Genomic DNA, 14,749 nt, shown 5'->3' with positions numbered 1-14,749 from the left:
ACGTCCTCTCTTCTACCTTTTTTCAAGTACCATTACATGTAAATTCCAGGGATAAATTTATGATTATGGCTTATACCAGCAAAAAACAAAACCAAACAAAGCAAAAAGGCATTTTCTCATGCCCTTCTGTGATCTTTGCAAACATCTGTGTTCTTCCTAAATCCCATCCACATTCCATTATGCAAACATATTAAATGGGAATTTTTGGTGAAGCACATCAAACACACTTCAAAATCCATGGAAAAAGAAAACAGATATACAGTAAGGTCTTCTGGGATTTTCTCTAGCTTTTAACCCAGAGTGCCTACATTTTCTAGCACCTTTGTTCCCTTCAGAGACTTCTGTAAGTGCTTTTTGTATCAAGTTACATAACAGCTTTATATTGTGCTGATACATTGGAGAAAAATGTGGTTATCTACCTTAGCAGAGGTTCAGTTGAACGCAAAACAAACACGGTAAAGCAATCAACCTTGGCATATCACTGAAATCCTTCACATTTCCACTGTTAGAACAAAAACAAGGGGTTTTATTAAATCTAGGGGATTTATTAAAGCTGGTTTCTCCAACTCTGTCAAGACACTGAACATGAACTTCCAATAGAAGCTACTGCTATTGCAGTTCTTTGTAGTGGCTCAGAACGAGTCTTTAAAATAAAAAGCAATTAGAACTATGATATATTTAAGCTTACTTTTATGGTGAAAGACACAGACTAAGTAATTTTTAAGTGGGAATACAGTCAACTGTACCTGAAATACATAAAAAGCTAGGTGAATCAGATCATCCTTTGCAACACAAAGACTTCTCCTTAACTTCCTATGGGCCTGAAAGTCTACTGACACCTAAGTTGTCAACGGCAAAGCTCATTCTCCACTCAGGTTGCATCTCCGTGCATCTTGCCAAGCACGAATGAACTGCCTGTTACAGAACTATTCAAAGGCATCCATTACTTTCTGTGGAGCATGTAGGAGACTAAGGCACCTGACTAACATCTTTGTGCCCAAGGTTCTAGGACCATTTAAGCCGATATAAATTCAGGCTGCAGTGACCTGTCCTCCTTCTGCACGGCCCTGCTTCTCCTTTATGCTGATACTGGCATTCATCTGATATCCAGGTGAGCCAACTCAGTTTGAAAACTTAGCAGAAAAGTAACCCAGGGGAAAAAAAAAAAAAAAAAAATCATACAGTGACCTGGACAAAATACTCAGCAAGAAGGGTCTTTTTGACAGGTCAGCACCCTAAAGCAAGCTGAAAATGAAAGGAAGATTTAACACAATAGGGATGACAGCACCAGGACTGCAGTAACATCAATTTACATAGGCCTAGACTGGAACAGGAATGAACTTTAAAACATTTGACCTGCAAAGGATACTCTCTTTGGTTTATTTGAAGACAATAAAAATGTTCACTTCCCCTTAAGACTGAGTATGTTGGATAAAAAACTTGTAACACCAATCAGAAGGTATTTCCGCAACAAGAAAAATGTAGAAATGTGCTTCTAAATTGCACAAGCACACAAATGCAGCATTTTAGATATTTATAGTGAATGTTTTTGAATAAAGCTAGGTAATCTGCACAGGAAGGCAATCTCTTTACCACATTTTCAGTATATTGCAGATATTGGCACATGTAAATAAATCCATGTAACCCATGTGAAGTCAGAGCAGATGATGGCTGCTATAGAGAAACACCAGAGGCAGTAAGGTTTTTCTGGGAGAACAGTACTATAAACATCCTTTCTTATTAACCACAAGCGCATATTATCCAAACTGCTGCTGACGTACAGGTTGGGGAAGAGGGGAAGGTTACAGGATTTTTGTTTGCTTGTTTACACAAAGATATTCCACAGATTATTCCTGAAAAAAACAATACAAAATGTAATTGCACTCAACATTAAAAGCAAACATATTAAAAACAAGCCAGAATCTTGTTGAAAAGAAAAAAAAAAGAAAAAAAATACTTAAAAATTTAAAAGCTTCATGGTAATACGTCTACAATCCTAGAAATGACTGCCCCTGCTTTTTCATATAGAAAGCAGCATAATAAATGCATCAAGAGACTATGACTTTTACAAGAAAAAGAAAGGTCAGTACTCCATGTATTATGGGATCGCATGTGGGGGTAAAGGAATTTGGAAAACAATGCATGCCTAGTCTTCAAGAGAATGTTGTTCCTTCAAGCATTTTTAGTATGAAGCATTAAAGTAGCAACGAGTAATTTAAATGATGAAGTCTAAATAGTTACTTTCTGGGCACGACCTTTTCAAATTAAGGTTCTGGAGTTATTTCTGAATCTGCTCAACTTCATCCATGCAAGCAACTCTACTAAACTTAATGAGACAATTTAGGTACAGGAAGTTAAACACATACTTAAATGCTACAGATGAAGACAATTTACAAACATAAAGCTTTCCAATGTCATCTGTGATTTTATTTCACATAGTGGCTATGTCAGACTGATTGCACCCTTTAAGAAGGCAGCCTACTTGCTTTGTCTCCTCCTTAAACGCACCCCTGGATTTTTTGGTTGCTTTTTTGTTTTGATTTGGGTTCTCTACTATTGCTGGGGAAAATGTTCTGAACAGGAGAGGGGCAAAAGAGGAGGTCTTTATTTTTAACTTAAAGTACTCTCCCTTTCACATGTCTTATAATTTTGCCACCACAATTAGGACAAGACTATTGCAAAATGGGGTGGGAAGGGAAACCACACCATAATTAATGGAATAATAATACTGGTATAGTAATATCCACTGTGTCTTTAAACACACAGATGTAATGACTTATCTGAAAATTTAATTTCCTTTAAAAAAATTAAAGGATCTTACTCTTAAGAGTTTATTAGCCACACTTTCAGAAGGAACAAATACAGACTACATGCAACTGCTACTTCAAAGAATTACTTAGAGTAACAAACTTGAGTGTTGTTTGGTTTATGCATAGTCAAATAAATTAAGAGGACATTCAACTGTTTAAAATATTGTTTATTAGCAACATACATTTCAAAGGATCATTCTGAAATACCCAGCACAAACACATACCAGTAGACAATCACTTCATTTCCAAATCAGTTTCTACACTGATTTAAGGTCTCTCCAGCAACAAATGTGGTGTTATCAAAACAGAAAGTTACATAACAGAAACCACTCTCTCTTCACCCACAAAACGATAGCAGATAACATCACTTTCACCCGAGCAGACAGAAAACATCTCGATTCCCTAAGAAAAGCAGCCATTCCTGAAGAGCCTACCGAGTGCCACAGCGCTTCCCCAGGTGTCAGCTGAGGCACCTCTTCAACAGGAGATAACCTGTAAGATCCCAGTCAAAACGAGCAAAAAGCCCCACTGCTTTCCAGGACCCCCCAGTCTTTGTTCTCCCTCGAGGCCGCGGGTGTACGTGCCTCAGCTCACAGTGCAAAGGTGGGGGAACAGCAGCCAGAACCGCCGCTTTCTGCAGAGGCGGCTCGGGAAACAGCCACGCACTAACACCCCCGGCACCCAGCCGGCCTCCGCCGCCTGCCCAGCGGGAGCGGCCGCTTGGGCACCGGCTGCCGGTCGAGGCGGGGGGCCGGTGCTGTGCACGTCTGTGGGCGACATTTTAAGCTGCCCCCGCTTTCTCAAAGGAACCGCTGCCCGTTTCCAAGGGCGGGGGCGATGGGGCAAGGCCGCGGGGTACGCCCCGGCCGGCTGCCGCCCGCCCGGCCCTGCGCCGTGCCCCGCTCACCGCGGGGCCGGGTTAACGGTGCTGCCAGGGGGGCTGAGGTCGCCATACGGAGGCGAGGCCGCCCCGCCGGCCGGAGGCTGCCCGGGCCCGGGCGGTGGAGGAGCCCCTCCGCTTTCCCGCCGGCCCGCTCCGCCTCAGGAAAGGGGGATTAACCCTTCCCTGGCTCCCGCCGACCGCTGCGCCTCTTCGCGGGGGTGAGGCCGGCCCCGCTGCCCTCAGCCGCCCTCCTCCCCACGGCCGGACACGCGGCCCGTGTACGCGGCAGTCTCCTCCTCCTGCGGCCCGACCGGAGGCGGGAAGGGGCCGGGGCCGGGCAGGAACGAGGGGAGGGGGGAAGAGGCCAGGCACCGCGGGGCAGCCCTGCGCGCAGCCACACCTACCTGTCTTCTCGTGGTCATAGCCCACCACGATGAAATAGTCGGCCAGCCTGGCCATGGCTGAGAGGAGCCCGCCTCAGGCCTCACCACCCCTGCTACGGCGGCGGCGGCTCCCGGGAGGCTCAGCATCCTCCCCTCCGCGCTCGCTGCAAGCGAAGCGGCACTACCTCAGCCATGTTGGAGGCGCGGGTGCGCTGTGCGCCTGCGCACCGCCCAGACCGCTGCGCCGTGACCCCGCCGGGCTGGGCGTGGGCTGAGGGCTCGCCGGCGGCACGCGGCGGAGGTGGCGCGGCCCCGCTGTCCCCGGGCCGCCGGCTGTCCTCGGGGGTCACCAGTGCAAACGCTATCGCCTCGCTTCGCAGCCCACCGCGGGCGGACGTCCGGGCCCTCCCCGCCCGCGGTGGGCTTTGTCTCCTCAGAGCCTCCCTGTGAAGCACCCACCCAGGGCGCAGGGGGTCCGCAACACCCGCAACACTTTCTCCCTTCAATAAAAAAAAAAAAACAACCGCGGCAGGTCTGACCGATTTGCACGCTCGGGAAAACTGGGGTGTACCTGAGCGGGACTTCACCTCACCGCCCTCCGCGGGGACCTCTCCTGAGAGGAGCTGCCGTGGGAGGGCATCGACCCCGCTCAGGCTGTGCGGAAATAAAACGCGGCGGCGGCGAATTTAACGCCATCCCCCCGCCGAGCTCAGCCTCGGGAATGGAGACTTGCGTTTCCAGGATGTTTCTTGTTTACGCTCTGTCCGGGATGTGCGGGATATGCCGCCGCGGGGGAAAGTCGGCCCGCACGGCTGCTGCGGCGCTAACGGCCCGGCTGAGCTCTGCGGCCCTGCCCGCCGCCCGACTGACAGGCAGCCGAGTGATGGGGATTTCAGCCCCGTCCCTCCCTCACACCAGCAGCCGCCACCCCCGACGCTGTCCCCAGCGGCGCCCCGAGGAGGCTGCCCTGCCCTGCCCTGCCCTGCCCTGCCCTGCCCTACGGGGCGCGGCTGCCCGATCCTGCCGCCTGCCGCGTCCTTCTGGCCGACGTGGGTGCCCCCTTCCATGCGGGTCGCAGCGCTTGGGGGTGGGAGCCTTGAGATGGCGTCGGCTGCTAACGGAAGCGACAGCCAGCAATGCCTCGACGTAACCCTCCTGGCCTCCGACATGCTGGTCTACGCACCAGCAGTGGCTGCCAGGGCGCTCCGCAACTCAGCGGGGAGATTTCGCATTGCTATTTATAACGTACAGATGAGGCTGACACCTTTTGGACTCTCACCCTCGAAAACCTGGTGGGCCTGCCAGGAGTCGCAGAGATGCTGGTGATAAGCAGGGTGTCTGACAGTAGAGCACTTGGTTAACTGACAGAGTCTGCCAAAACGTTCTGATAAGCTTCCATGTACGTCCTGTTTGACGGCACAGAGAGAACAAACAATGCAAAGGACATCAGTTGCACCCCAGTGAGGAGCTGCAGCAGCCATGGGTACCATGGTGCACATAGAAATGTAGCAAATTCACTGGATTTGCTCCTGAAGACCCAGATCCACCATCACGAGGGACCCAGCGGACAGTCATTAGCGGTTCCACACAGACAGTTCTGTTTCAAACACGCAATTCTTACACCTCCTATGTAGCTGAGACATGCCAATGCGGTGTCTTGCTGATAACCCAGAGGCAAATTGGTCGGGAAGCTTTGACGATCAGTTACAGTGTTCTCGCTTGTGCCTTCTCAAAGGAGGGCAGCGGTCGAAATCTTCCTGGAGTAATCAGCTTCATGGCTTAACTGCTTTGAAGTCAGATGCCATGTAGAAAGATCTAGGCTTAATAAAATTGCTTGTTAACTTTAGGAGTAAAGAAAATCACATAATACATACATCAAAAAGATTAAATATACTTTCTGAGAAAGAGACACACTCTGTGGGGTCAGTCACTTCCTACACTAGGTAGCAGCTAGAAGAAGGAATACCTTTCTTATGTTATGCATAGGCATTTTGGTTCACGATCCTGTAGACTTTAACGACTGAAACCCACAAAGCTGTCTTCAGAACACTGAGCTTTTTGTTTAAAAGCATTTCTGAAGCAGCAACAAAGGAATGCAAATCTTAATGAAGCCACACATTACCTCTGTGAGGTGGACAAGGATAAAGCTCATCATTGCAGTAACTCCAGCTGGGGGATGCTGCAGTTGTTCAACAGCACAAAGCCAAGACATGCAACAGTTTACAAAAGCAAGGAATAATGTTCTGTACAGCTAAACCTGTAGGGAAAGTATAGAGAGACCAAGAAATTACCTAATTTGGAGCTGAAATGGGATCTTAGGGTTATCATATCTGCACTCATAAAAAGGTTCAATACGTAATAACAAATCTCAGTAGTTAAGTCTCACTGCTCTTTTAAGCCAGCACCTCTAGCAGAAGAGTATCACCTAACACTTTTCCCAGGGCATTAACAAATGCTGGATCAAGAGGAAGATGCTACTTACTGACTCCCCAGTACTACTAGTGCCCACTTTAGAGCCTTACTCCTTCTTCCATTAGACCAATATAACCAAAGCTTGGTTAGTTTATAAAGCATGTCATGAGAAGTGGCACGTCTTAAGTACCCATGTAACAGGAAGGGCACTGTTCATCTGGGTTTGAATGCAGCTGTGTACCTGCATGGACAGCAAAAGGAGTCAGTCACCCAGAACTTACTTCCTTAACTTCCCTTAAGTATAGACCAATCTTAGGTTCTTATAGGACGAATGAGGAAGTGGAATAGACAGATTGTTTGCTCACCTGAAGTCTAATGCAAAGTAAACTGAACTTTCATCCAGACCACCAAAAACATAATTCCCTCTGTTGCAGCAGAGTAGCCCGGCTCCTCACGGGAGATGAAGGGGTTCATGGAGCAGTGGCTCTGGGTGGACACCAAGGCCTAGGTCTCCAGAAGGACCCGGTAAGCAGCCGTATATTTATCCCTGGGTGTAGGACTGTGGGGCTGCAGCCCCTCCAGGAGACTGAAAGCACACAAGGGACAATGCTGCCACACTCCGACTGTGTGCTTTCTTCTATTAGTATCATCTTTCTGCTGATTTCATACAGCCTGAAACATAATCAAGTATATTCATACTCATGGCATACGAATTCAGTAAAATTTGTTTAAACCCAGAATGAAACACACAAAGGCACTCCCACTGGCTTCAAACAACAAATTTTCTTGCATAATCAGCACAGAATATTTGCCCCAAACTGATTCCCCATTGATGCCTACAAATTTCAGACCTTTGCTTTTGGAGTAAAAGTCAGCCTGAATAAAATGCTGTACAAACAGCAACTGATCTTCACAATCTCCCTGCCAGAGCAGATATATATTGTAAAGTCTTTTGTACATATGGCAACACCGAGAGGTTGAATGACATGCCCAAAATAATCCCTAAACAAGTACAAGAGCTGGATGTTCCTCCAGGCCAACTTCCCTGCAATGGATGAGGCAGAATCCAGAGGAGACCCTACGCTTCAGAGGAGAGCCCGGTCTTGCTGAACTGCGTGGCTTTGCCTCAGAATAATAGTTTGTGAATAATATTTCCATGGAATGTTCTGTGTAACTTTTTTCCAAAATGGAAATATCTCACTATTTATGAAATATTTTTTTAAAAGGGGACACTGTTACCTCATAGTACAAATTCAGTGACTATTGCTCATTTCCAAACTGCACAGGAATGCAAGTGCTTAGGGAGAACACAATGAGAATCTGAACAAAGAACATGATGTTTTGTGTTACATTCAAACCAGCTTTACCTGCTGAAGCCCTTTCACAAATCACATCAGCAATAAACTGATACTTTATGTGCCAAAGTTTGCCAGCTCATGAATTAGAACGAGCTAATTTTGTATCACTAAAATGACAGTTGTAGTCGGTATGGAACTCCCATGTGAGTTGCGTTACTACTATTGTTACTATTCCTAAACCAATTTCTGCATTGTTTGCCTAAGAGTATACAAAATGCACTTCCCGTTTAGCCAAGGATTTTAATGAGGGATTTTCCAGCATTTGGGGAAGTGTGTGATTTTTTTTACTGGAACAGGAGACTTAATTTGAATCAAAGCAATACTCATCACACAAAATTCTGCTTTCTTATTCGGAAAAGTTAGATTCAGTTTCAGCTGCTGATCAAGGAAACGCTTGAACTCTCTCGAGCCTGAGCTGCCTCATGAGGTCTCTAAAACCCAATCGTCGTGGTCTGATGCAGTTGTGCAGCTCCGGTCATGATACAGTCCCCTTCCAGAACACCTATTTTCCCATTTTTTCCTCCCTGAGTTTACACCCCAAGCCCCTCTCTTTGTGCATTCCTACTCCGGAGCACGGTCCGTGGGGAGGGCAGCGGGACTGCGGCTCCGCGCCCCTGCCCGAGCCGGCGGGCGGAAGAGACGAGGGGGAGCCCGGGGCTGGCGGCTCCCGCTGCGCCTCCCGCGTGGGGCAGCCGCCGCGCTGCCCCGGTGGCTCTTGGCGCCCCCGGAGCCGCCGCCGCGTCCCGCCCCGCGCTCCGGCCGGGCAGGTGCGGCGGAGGAGCGGATCTGGGCTTGCCCCGGCGGCCAGCTCACGGCCGGGGAAACCGCCTCGCCCCGCGGGAGCCGCGCCGAGGGCTCGGGGCAGAAAGACGGGCCGGCTGGAGGGTGCGAAGGGGAACAGCTACAGGGCGGCTGACCCTCCGTGCCGGCGGGTGCCGGCGGAGAGCGTGAGAGACGGAGAGGCGGCAGCCGGACGGGCTGGCGGCTCCCGGGCCAGCCTGCCCCCGTACAGGTAGATGCCGCAGACAGAAGCCTCCAGATGCATGGACGCTGCTGGCGAGGGAGGGAAGGGGAGCACCTTAGACCGAGTCAGCCGTGCACAGAAAGGTTTCCGTCATCTTCTTGCTCACACCTCTCCAGGGTGTTGTTATATACCGCGGTTACCTAGAAAGGCAGAGTCACCAGCACATACTCACCTGCTTTTTGAAACACTTTTCTTGGGGCAAAATGTGAGAGAAATATCTCGCACACGCCAGTTCATTCCTCACTCCCGAGTATCTCTCGGTTGGAAGGGGACCCTAACGCCCCAGGGCGCAGGTCTCCTGGGGCATTTCCCTCGGTTCCACTGAATTTCCATTGCGACAAGTAAGCAGAGAAACAGTCCATCTGGTGCTGGTTTCCCGCACCCCCTGCGAAGCCGGACCTCTGCATTTCTGAAGCATCACGGAGCAAAGATGTTAAAGACTGTAAAAAAACCAAAAAGGTGGGCAGAGTAAGGTTTTGCTGACGGCCAGCCTGGAGAATGCTGTTAGAGACCTTGACCCTGCACTGGTTTAGCTGTATAACCGGGGAAGTAAGCGCACTCACATGTATACAGGTTTGTGGATTGGGGATAAAACGACGCCCGGGAAATCTTCCCTGGCGCCCATAAGCCCAAGCATTTCAGTGACCCTGTGTCTGCCCCAAAGCAATACCGCTTCCTTTGTTCAAAGGTACAGAAGTGCGCTCTAACCTTCGTCTTCCAAAACCATGTAAGTTGTGATTTATTGGAGTCAATCAAGTAAATCAAATACATTTTATTAGATAAAAAATGCACCCAAGCTGAGTCATAAATACTAATGATGTCTGATTTGTCACCTCATTACTTATGTAAAGGTTGGCATTCATTACAGTTATTCATTATAATTCATGTCCAAATATGGAACTCCGGTATTTGATGGATTTGCACGGATTTTGAAATCAATAGGGTCTAGTTCCTACTCCCCTGCTTACACCCACCTGAAGTTAAGATGCCCAGAATGAGAAATTATGCTACGGACCGTGTAAACATAATTACATATCAGCAGTTAAAAAGTCTGTCCCCAGTAAAGAAAACTGAGGGTCTTATGGAATCCACACCTAAAAGCTGTCGTTATAATTAACAAAACACCAAGGGGGTTGTTTAAGATAATTTTCAGTAATCTTATTTTTCCGCAGTCCGCCAAGGTCCACCCACTTCCCCCGCGCTCGCTGCTCTATAAAAGGGAGCGATGAAGCAAAGCTCGGCAGTGGTTACTTCAGACACACAAAGGAGGAGTTCTCGCTCCTCAGGAAACCCTGCAAGTTCGGATCGCTACTACAAGAACATCTATCTCAGTGGATTAACCTCACTGTCAGGTAAGAACTATTTTTTTTTTCTCCCTCAACAACAACAACAAAAAGCGATTCAGGAGAGGTGGAGTGGAAGTAAAAATCTACTAAATCTGGACTGTTTTGAAGAGCTTGGTGTTACGCTGCAGAGCCTTGCACTGGCTCTTGGCATCAGCTGCAGTTTACAACATAAGATCAAGAACTAGCTGTTTCTGCGTGTGAAATGGGAAGATGAGCTATCAGGGGATAAACTTCCAGGCAGCAAAACACTTGCTGGAGTTTGGAAACGTGTCTGATAGCCAGCTCGCTCTGATCTCACGGGTTTGCTAAATCCTAGCGCAAGCCGCTGGGGGTATGCTGCAAATCCTGCTGGTTTTCAGCCGCCTCTGCGAGTAAAACTCTCCACAAACGTAAACTTTGGAGGCTCTGTTATTTACTCTGTGATAAGTTGCTGAGCAAATATTAGCTTCTGGTTCATATCGCGCACAAAGTCCCCGGTAGCCTGGGGTCTCTCCAAGGGAAGGAGCTCTCTGGAATCACCAGAAATAAGGGACAGACCTTACTTGACTTTTATTAGTATCCACGCTTATAATTCTTCTCTTTTCCCTCCACCAGGAGTCCAGCCAGAATGAAACTAGTCCACGTAGCCCTGTTGTGTCTCGGCTCTGTGACCTTCTTCGGGGTGGATGCTGCAAGGGTGGACGTAGCGACAGAGTTCAAAAGAAAGTGAGTATCGGAGCGCGCCCTCCTGCCAGCGCCCAGCCCTGCTGCTGGAGCTGCGGAGCCTCCGCGCCCCCGCGCCGGGCTCTGGCCGCGATCAGAGGGACTGGATTCCCTGCGGGAATTGCACAGCTCCTAAAAGGCCTCATGCCCTTTCAGGAAACATCCAAAAAAAAAAAAAAAAAAAAAAAAAGAAAAAATCTCGGCGCTGGCAAAGATTATCTCCCCTCGAATCTATTTGGTTTGGCTCCCGCCCTGCAGGCTTGCGCTAACAGGCTGTCCTCTTCCCTTGCGCTCCTTTCAGATGGACGAAATGGGCACTGAGCCGAGCCAAGCGGGACGTGAAGCCTTCGGGCGCGCTCCGAGGGCTGGGGGCAGCCGCCGACGTGCAGCCGCTCATACGGACCCAGGACGTGAAGGAGGATCCCCGAGTCTCGCATCCCAGGTAAATTCCAGCTCCTTCTGGGCTCGGGCACCTGCTCAAGGCAGTGGAAAGTTTCAGGGTCCCCTCGTTTCCGCGTGTTTAGGCTCATTCTCGCTATAGATTCCCCCAAGCCCCGGAGACAGGTCCTGCCCGGGCTGCACATCGCGCTGAAAGCAGCCTCCCGCCTCCCTTTCCCCGCGCTCTTCAGCTGGCGGGAGATAGCAGCGCCTTTACTGTGAAAGTCAAATATAAATAGTAACTTGAGCTCTGGATCCGTAGATAAAGTAACAGCCATAAAACGGCGGGGCCTCTCCTCCCAGCGGCAGCAATCTCTGCTCTCCGACCAGCTCGCCCCTATCCCGCCGCTCGGCGGAGTACAGAACCGGGGCGGCGGGGGGGGGGGGGGGGGAAGGGGGCGAGTTTTGCACGGTCGGGACGGACCCGCCTCCAGCCTGGGGGCTCCCTGCCCTTCCCTCCTCCGGGGCCCACCGGGTCCCCTCCTCCGGGGCCCCACTGCGCTTTTCTCATGCCCGCTCTCTTTCTTCTTCCCTCGCAGCAGCCGGGAGGATGCTCACATCCGCGTCAAGCGCTACCGCCAGAGCATTAACAGCTTCGCCCACTTCCAAGCCATGCGCACGGGGTGCCGGTTCGGGACATGCACGGTGCAGAAGCTGGCCCACCAGATCTTCCAGCTGACCGACAAGGATAAGGACGACACCGCCCCTCCCGGCAAGATCAGCCCCCAGGGCTACGGCCGCAAGCGCCGCTCCCTGCCCGAGAGCCGCAGCCCGACGCGCTACGCCCGGGCCGGGCGGCGCCCCCAAACTCTGCGGGAGCAGCCCCTCGCCCCCATTCTCGGGGTCTGAGCGCCGCACTACTCGTCCGAGGCCGTCTCGGATGGATGGACTGAGGCACGGACGCTTCGGAGGTCCGCCGCCGCTCGGGAGCTGCCGCTCGGATTCGTGGAGAGCGCATGTCTGGATGGGACCCCGGCGCGCCCTCCCTGGGCTGGGGGCGGCGGAGCGATGGGCCGCGCCGCCAGAGCCCGGCAGGGCGAGGGGCTGGCGGTCCCGCGGCCTCCGCCCGCGCCCGGCGCGGAGAGACAGCGCGGGGAAGCTGTGAAGGCCGCGTCCCGCTGGGGACGCGCAGGGCTGCTCCCCCCGCCAGCCGCAACGGCGGGGTTGTCACTGACTCTACCCTCCCCGGGCGAGACACCGCCGGCGCCCGGGACTGGAAGGCGCCGCTGCCCCGCCGGCCGCCATGTCGCCCCCTGCCCCGCCGCTGCACCCGGGGGCTGTCGGGCCCTCCTTGCCGGCGGGCTGCGCTCTGAGCTGCCCGGGCGCCGCCTGCCCCGAGGAGGGGTTGCTCAGGGGAGTCCCGCGGCCAGTGGGACCCGCCGGCGGGCGCCGGGCACCGCGCGGCACCCCCGGGCCCGGGGACGGCGGCCCCGGCCTCGCCCTCTGCCCCCAAGTGTTTGAGGGGGCGCGTTCAGCCCTCGGCAAGGACCGGTCGCCCACATCTGCTCTACCCTCTGCGTTATCTGCACCCGGCAGGGAATCGGACACTAACTAGTCCCTGCGGGGACTGTGATATACTTGAACGTCACAGATAGGAAAAGTGCAATTGTATGTGGTTTTTGTTAATTTTAAGTGCGGTGTGTGTGGATCATGAGATACGTATCGATATTTAAGATTGTCCTGTGTCATGTCCTATTTGTATCTTTTTTTTAAAATATATTTTATTTTTATACATTTTTATATATATATATTGCATAAGGGCATTTTAAAACATTGTATCCCCTCTATTTTTCATATCGCAAATGTCAAACGTTAAACTTTTTCCATACCTTTTTTAATCTTGCATTCCAGACTGGTGAAAGATGTAGAGAATGTATCAGCTGCTCTCCATGGGTAATATGTGAAATAAAATAAACACTATTACATAAACCAGTTCTGTTATGTTGTCTTTAGTGGGGGCAGGTGGGAAAGATTTCTCACTGTTCTTACCTAGCATGGCAGTTCTGTGACAGACTAAAACCCCTCAGTTACAGACTTTGTCAGCAGCCGCCTTATCTAGTCAAAGCAAGTAAACTCAAAAGCAAGAATGCATCTTAAAATCCCAGGACAGATCTGTTGAGAAGGCTCTAAGGCCTTTTCTACCCACATGTTCCAGCCAGGGCTGAAACATGTCACAGCTTGGATTAATCGTGCAAGTTTATTTTTTGCCCTAATTAATCAGAGAAACAACTGCACACTTCAACATTGCACAACAAAGTAACAGATTTATTGAGGGAGCACGTTCCAAAAATGGTCATGGCAGCTTCCAAGGTTATTTATGTTGACGGATTTCCTGGGCCACAGTTCAGGTTAAAGTTAAATGGTGACCGGTTCAGTGAGGGCAGAACATCTTGGATAAAAGCTTAGCATTAGGGATTTTGTTGTTTTGTTCCTTTTTTTTTGTGTGTGTGTTCTCATTTTTTTAAAAAAAAAACAAATTCCAACCCCAGACCAGAAAACAAATGTGAAACTGAACCTTATTAATGCACCAACAGCACCATCTATTGGTGTCTGCTCTTTGCACACCAAGAAAACAAACCTAAAAACTAAACAAGTGTAATTTGAATAACATCTTGGATAAAACATACAATTTCCCCTATTTTACAGTATCTCTGAACACAGTTAACATACGCAGGAGAGGACTGGGGAACAGCAGCACTTAATGCTGCTAGCATAAATGAAGTGGGCATATTTTTTTGCCTAATACTAAATGCCTAAGGAACATATATTTACAAGAAATATTCAAAAGAACTGGCAATGACGCCTTTCCAGGAATACTGCTGCAAAAAAGCTCGGGTAGAAATCCAGCTGACTAGATACCTGGCATATATTCAGAATAATTTTTCTCCCCAAAGTTTTGAAGGTCTGCTCAGAATTGCCTGTTTTTAGTTACTTTCCTAAACATTTTCAATTAAGAATTCCAGAATCTTGAGAGGTGGATTTTCCACTTGAAATGTCCTTTTTTTTTTAAAAAAAAAAGCGTACATATTGACACTTGCCAGTTTTAATTACCGTCTGTCTGTTAACAGCTGGAAGGGAATTTACCTCTCTACTGCTGATGGTCTTTCTGATTCAGATTTTGTAAGATGTAAGGGGTGACAGCAAACGCGTGATCCTTCAGCGCAGATTATAGCTACCAGCTGAGAAACAAGCAAGTGGCTATTCTTAAATCATAAAAGATCTGGAAACTAGAATAGTTGCTGCTTGTAAGTTTTGGGGTGCTTGCAGTGGGAAATTACAATGTGTAGGTGAAAGCGTGATTCTGCTTAAAGTACATAGCACAACTGAAATGACTTCCACAGAACCATACAATTTAATAGCTACAATGTTTTACTTTCGGGTTACACAGCTAGC

The 14,749-nt window shown here is 49.7% G+C and overlaps 2 protein-coding genes across 2 annotated transcripts in view; one reads left to right on the top strand and one right to left on the bottom strand.

Moving 5' to 3' along the window:
• Window positions 1-4,265, bottom strand: part of SBF2 (SET binding factor 2) — a 288,886-nt gene extending 284,621 nt beyond the window's left edge. Inside the window, 1 exon segment of the mRNA XM_068398307.1 lies at window positions 4,098-4,265. Coding sequence (XP_068254408.1) covers window positions 4,098-4,152 — 55 coding nt within the window. The 5' untranslated portion in view covers window positions 4,153-4,265.
• A 5,863-nt stretch (window positions 4,266-10,128) lies between these two features.
• Window positions 10,129-13,245, top strand: ADM (adrenomedullin). The gene is made up of 4 exons (XM_068398943.1): window positions 10,129-10,222; window positions 10,811-10,921; window positions 11,220-11,360; window positions 11,896-13,245. Exons 2-4 carry the CDS (start codon window positions 10,824-10,826, stop codon window positions 12,203-12,205), a joined length of 549 nt encoding a protein of 182 aa, XP_068255044.1. The 5' UTR covers window positions 10,129-10,222; window positions 10,811-10,823; the 3' UTR covers window positions 12,206-13,245.
• The last annotated feature ends 1,504 nt before the right edge of the window (window positions 13,246-14,749 follow it).

This window comes from Nyctibius grandis, chromosome 4, assembly GCF_013368605.1.
Source record: "Nyctibius grandis isolate bNycGra1 chromosome 4, bNycGra1.pri, whole genome shotgun sequence".
In the NCBI taxonomy this organism is placed as follows: Eukaryota; Metazoa; Chordata; class Aves; order Nyctibiiformes; family Nyctibiidae; genus Nyctibius; species Nyctibius grandis.
The sequence above is the reverse complement of the archived record's forward strand: the minus strand, read 5'-3'. Positions and strand labels throughout refer to the sequence as shown.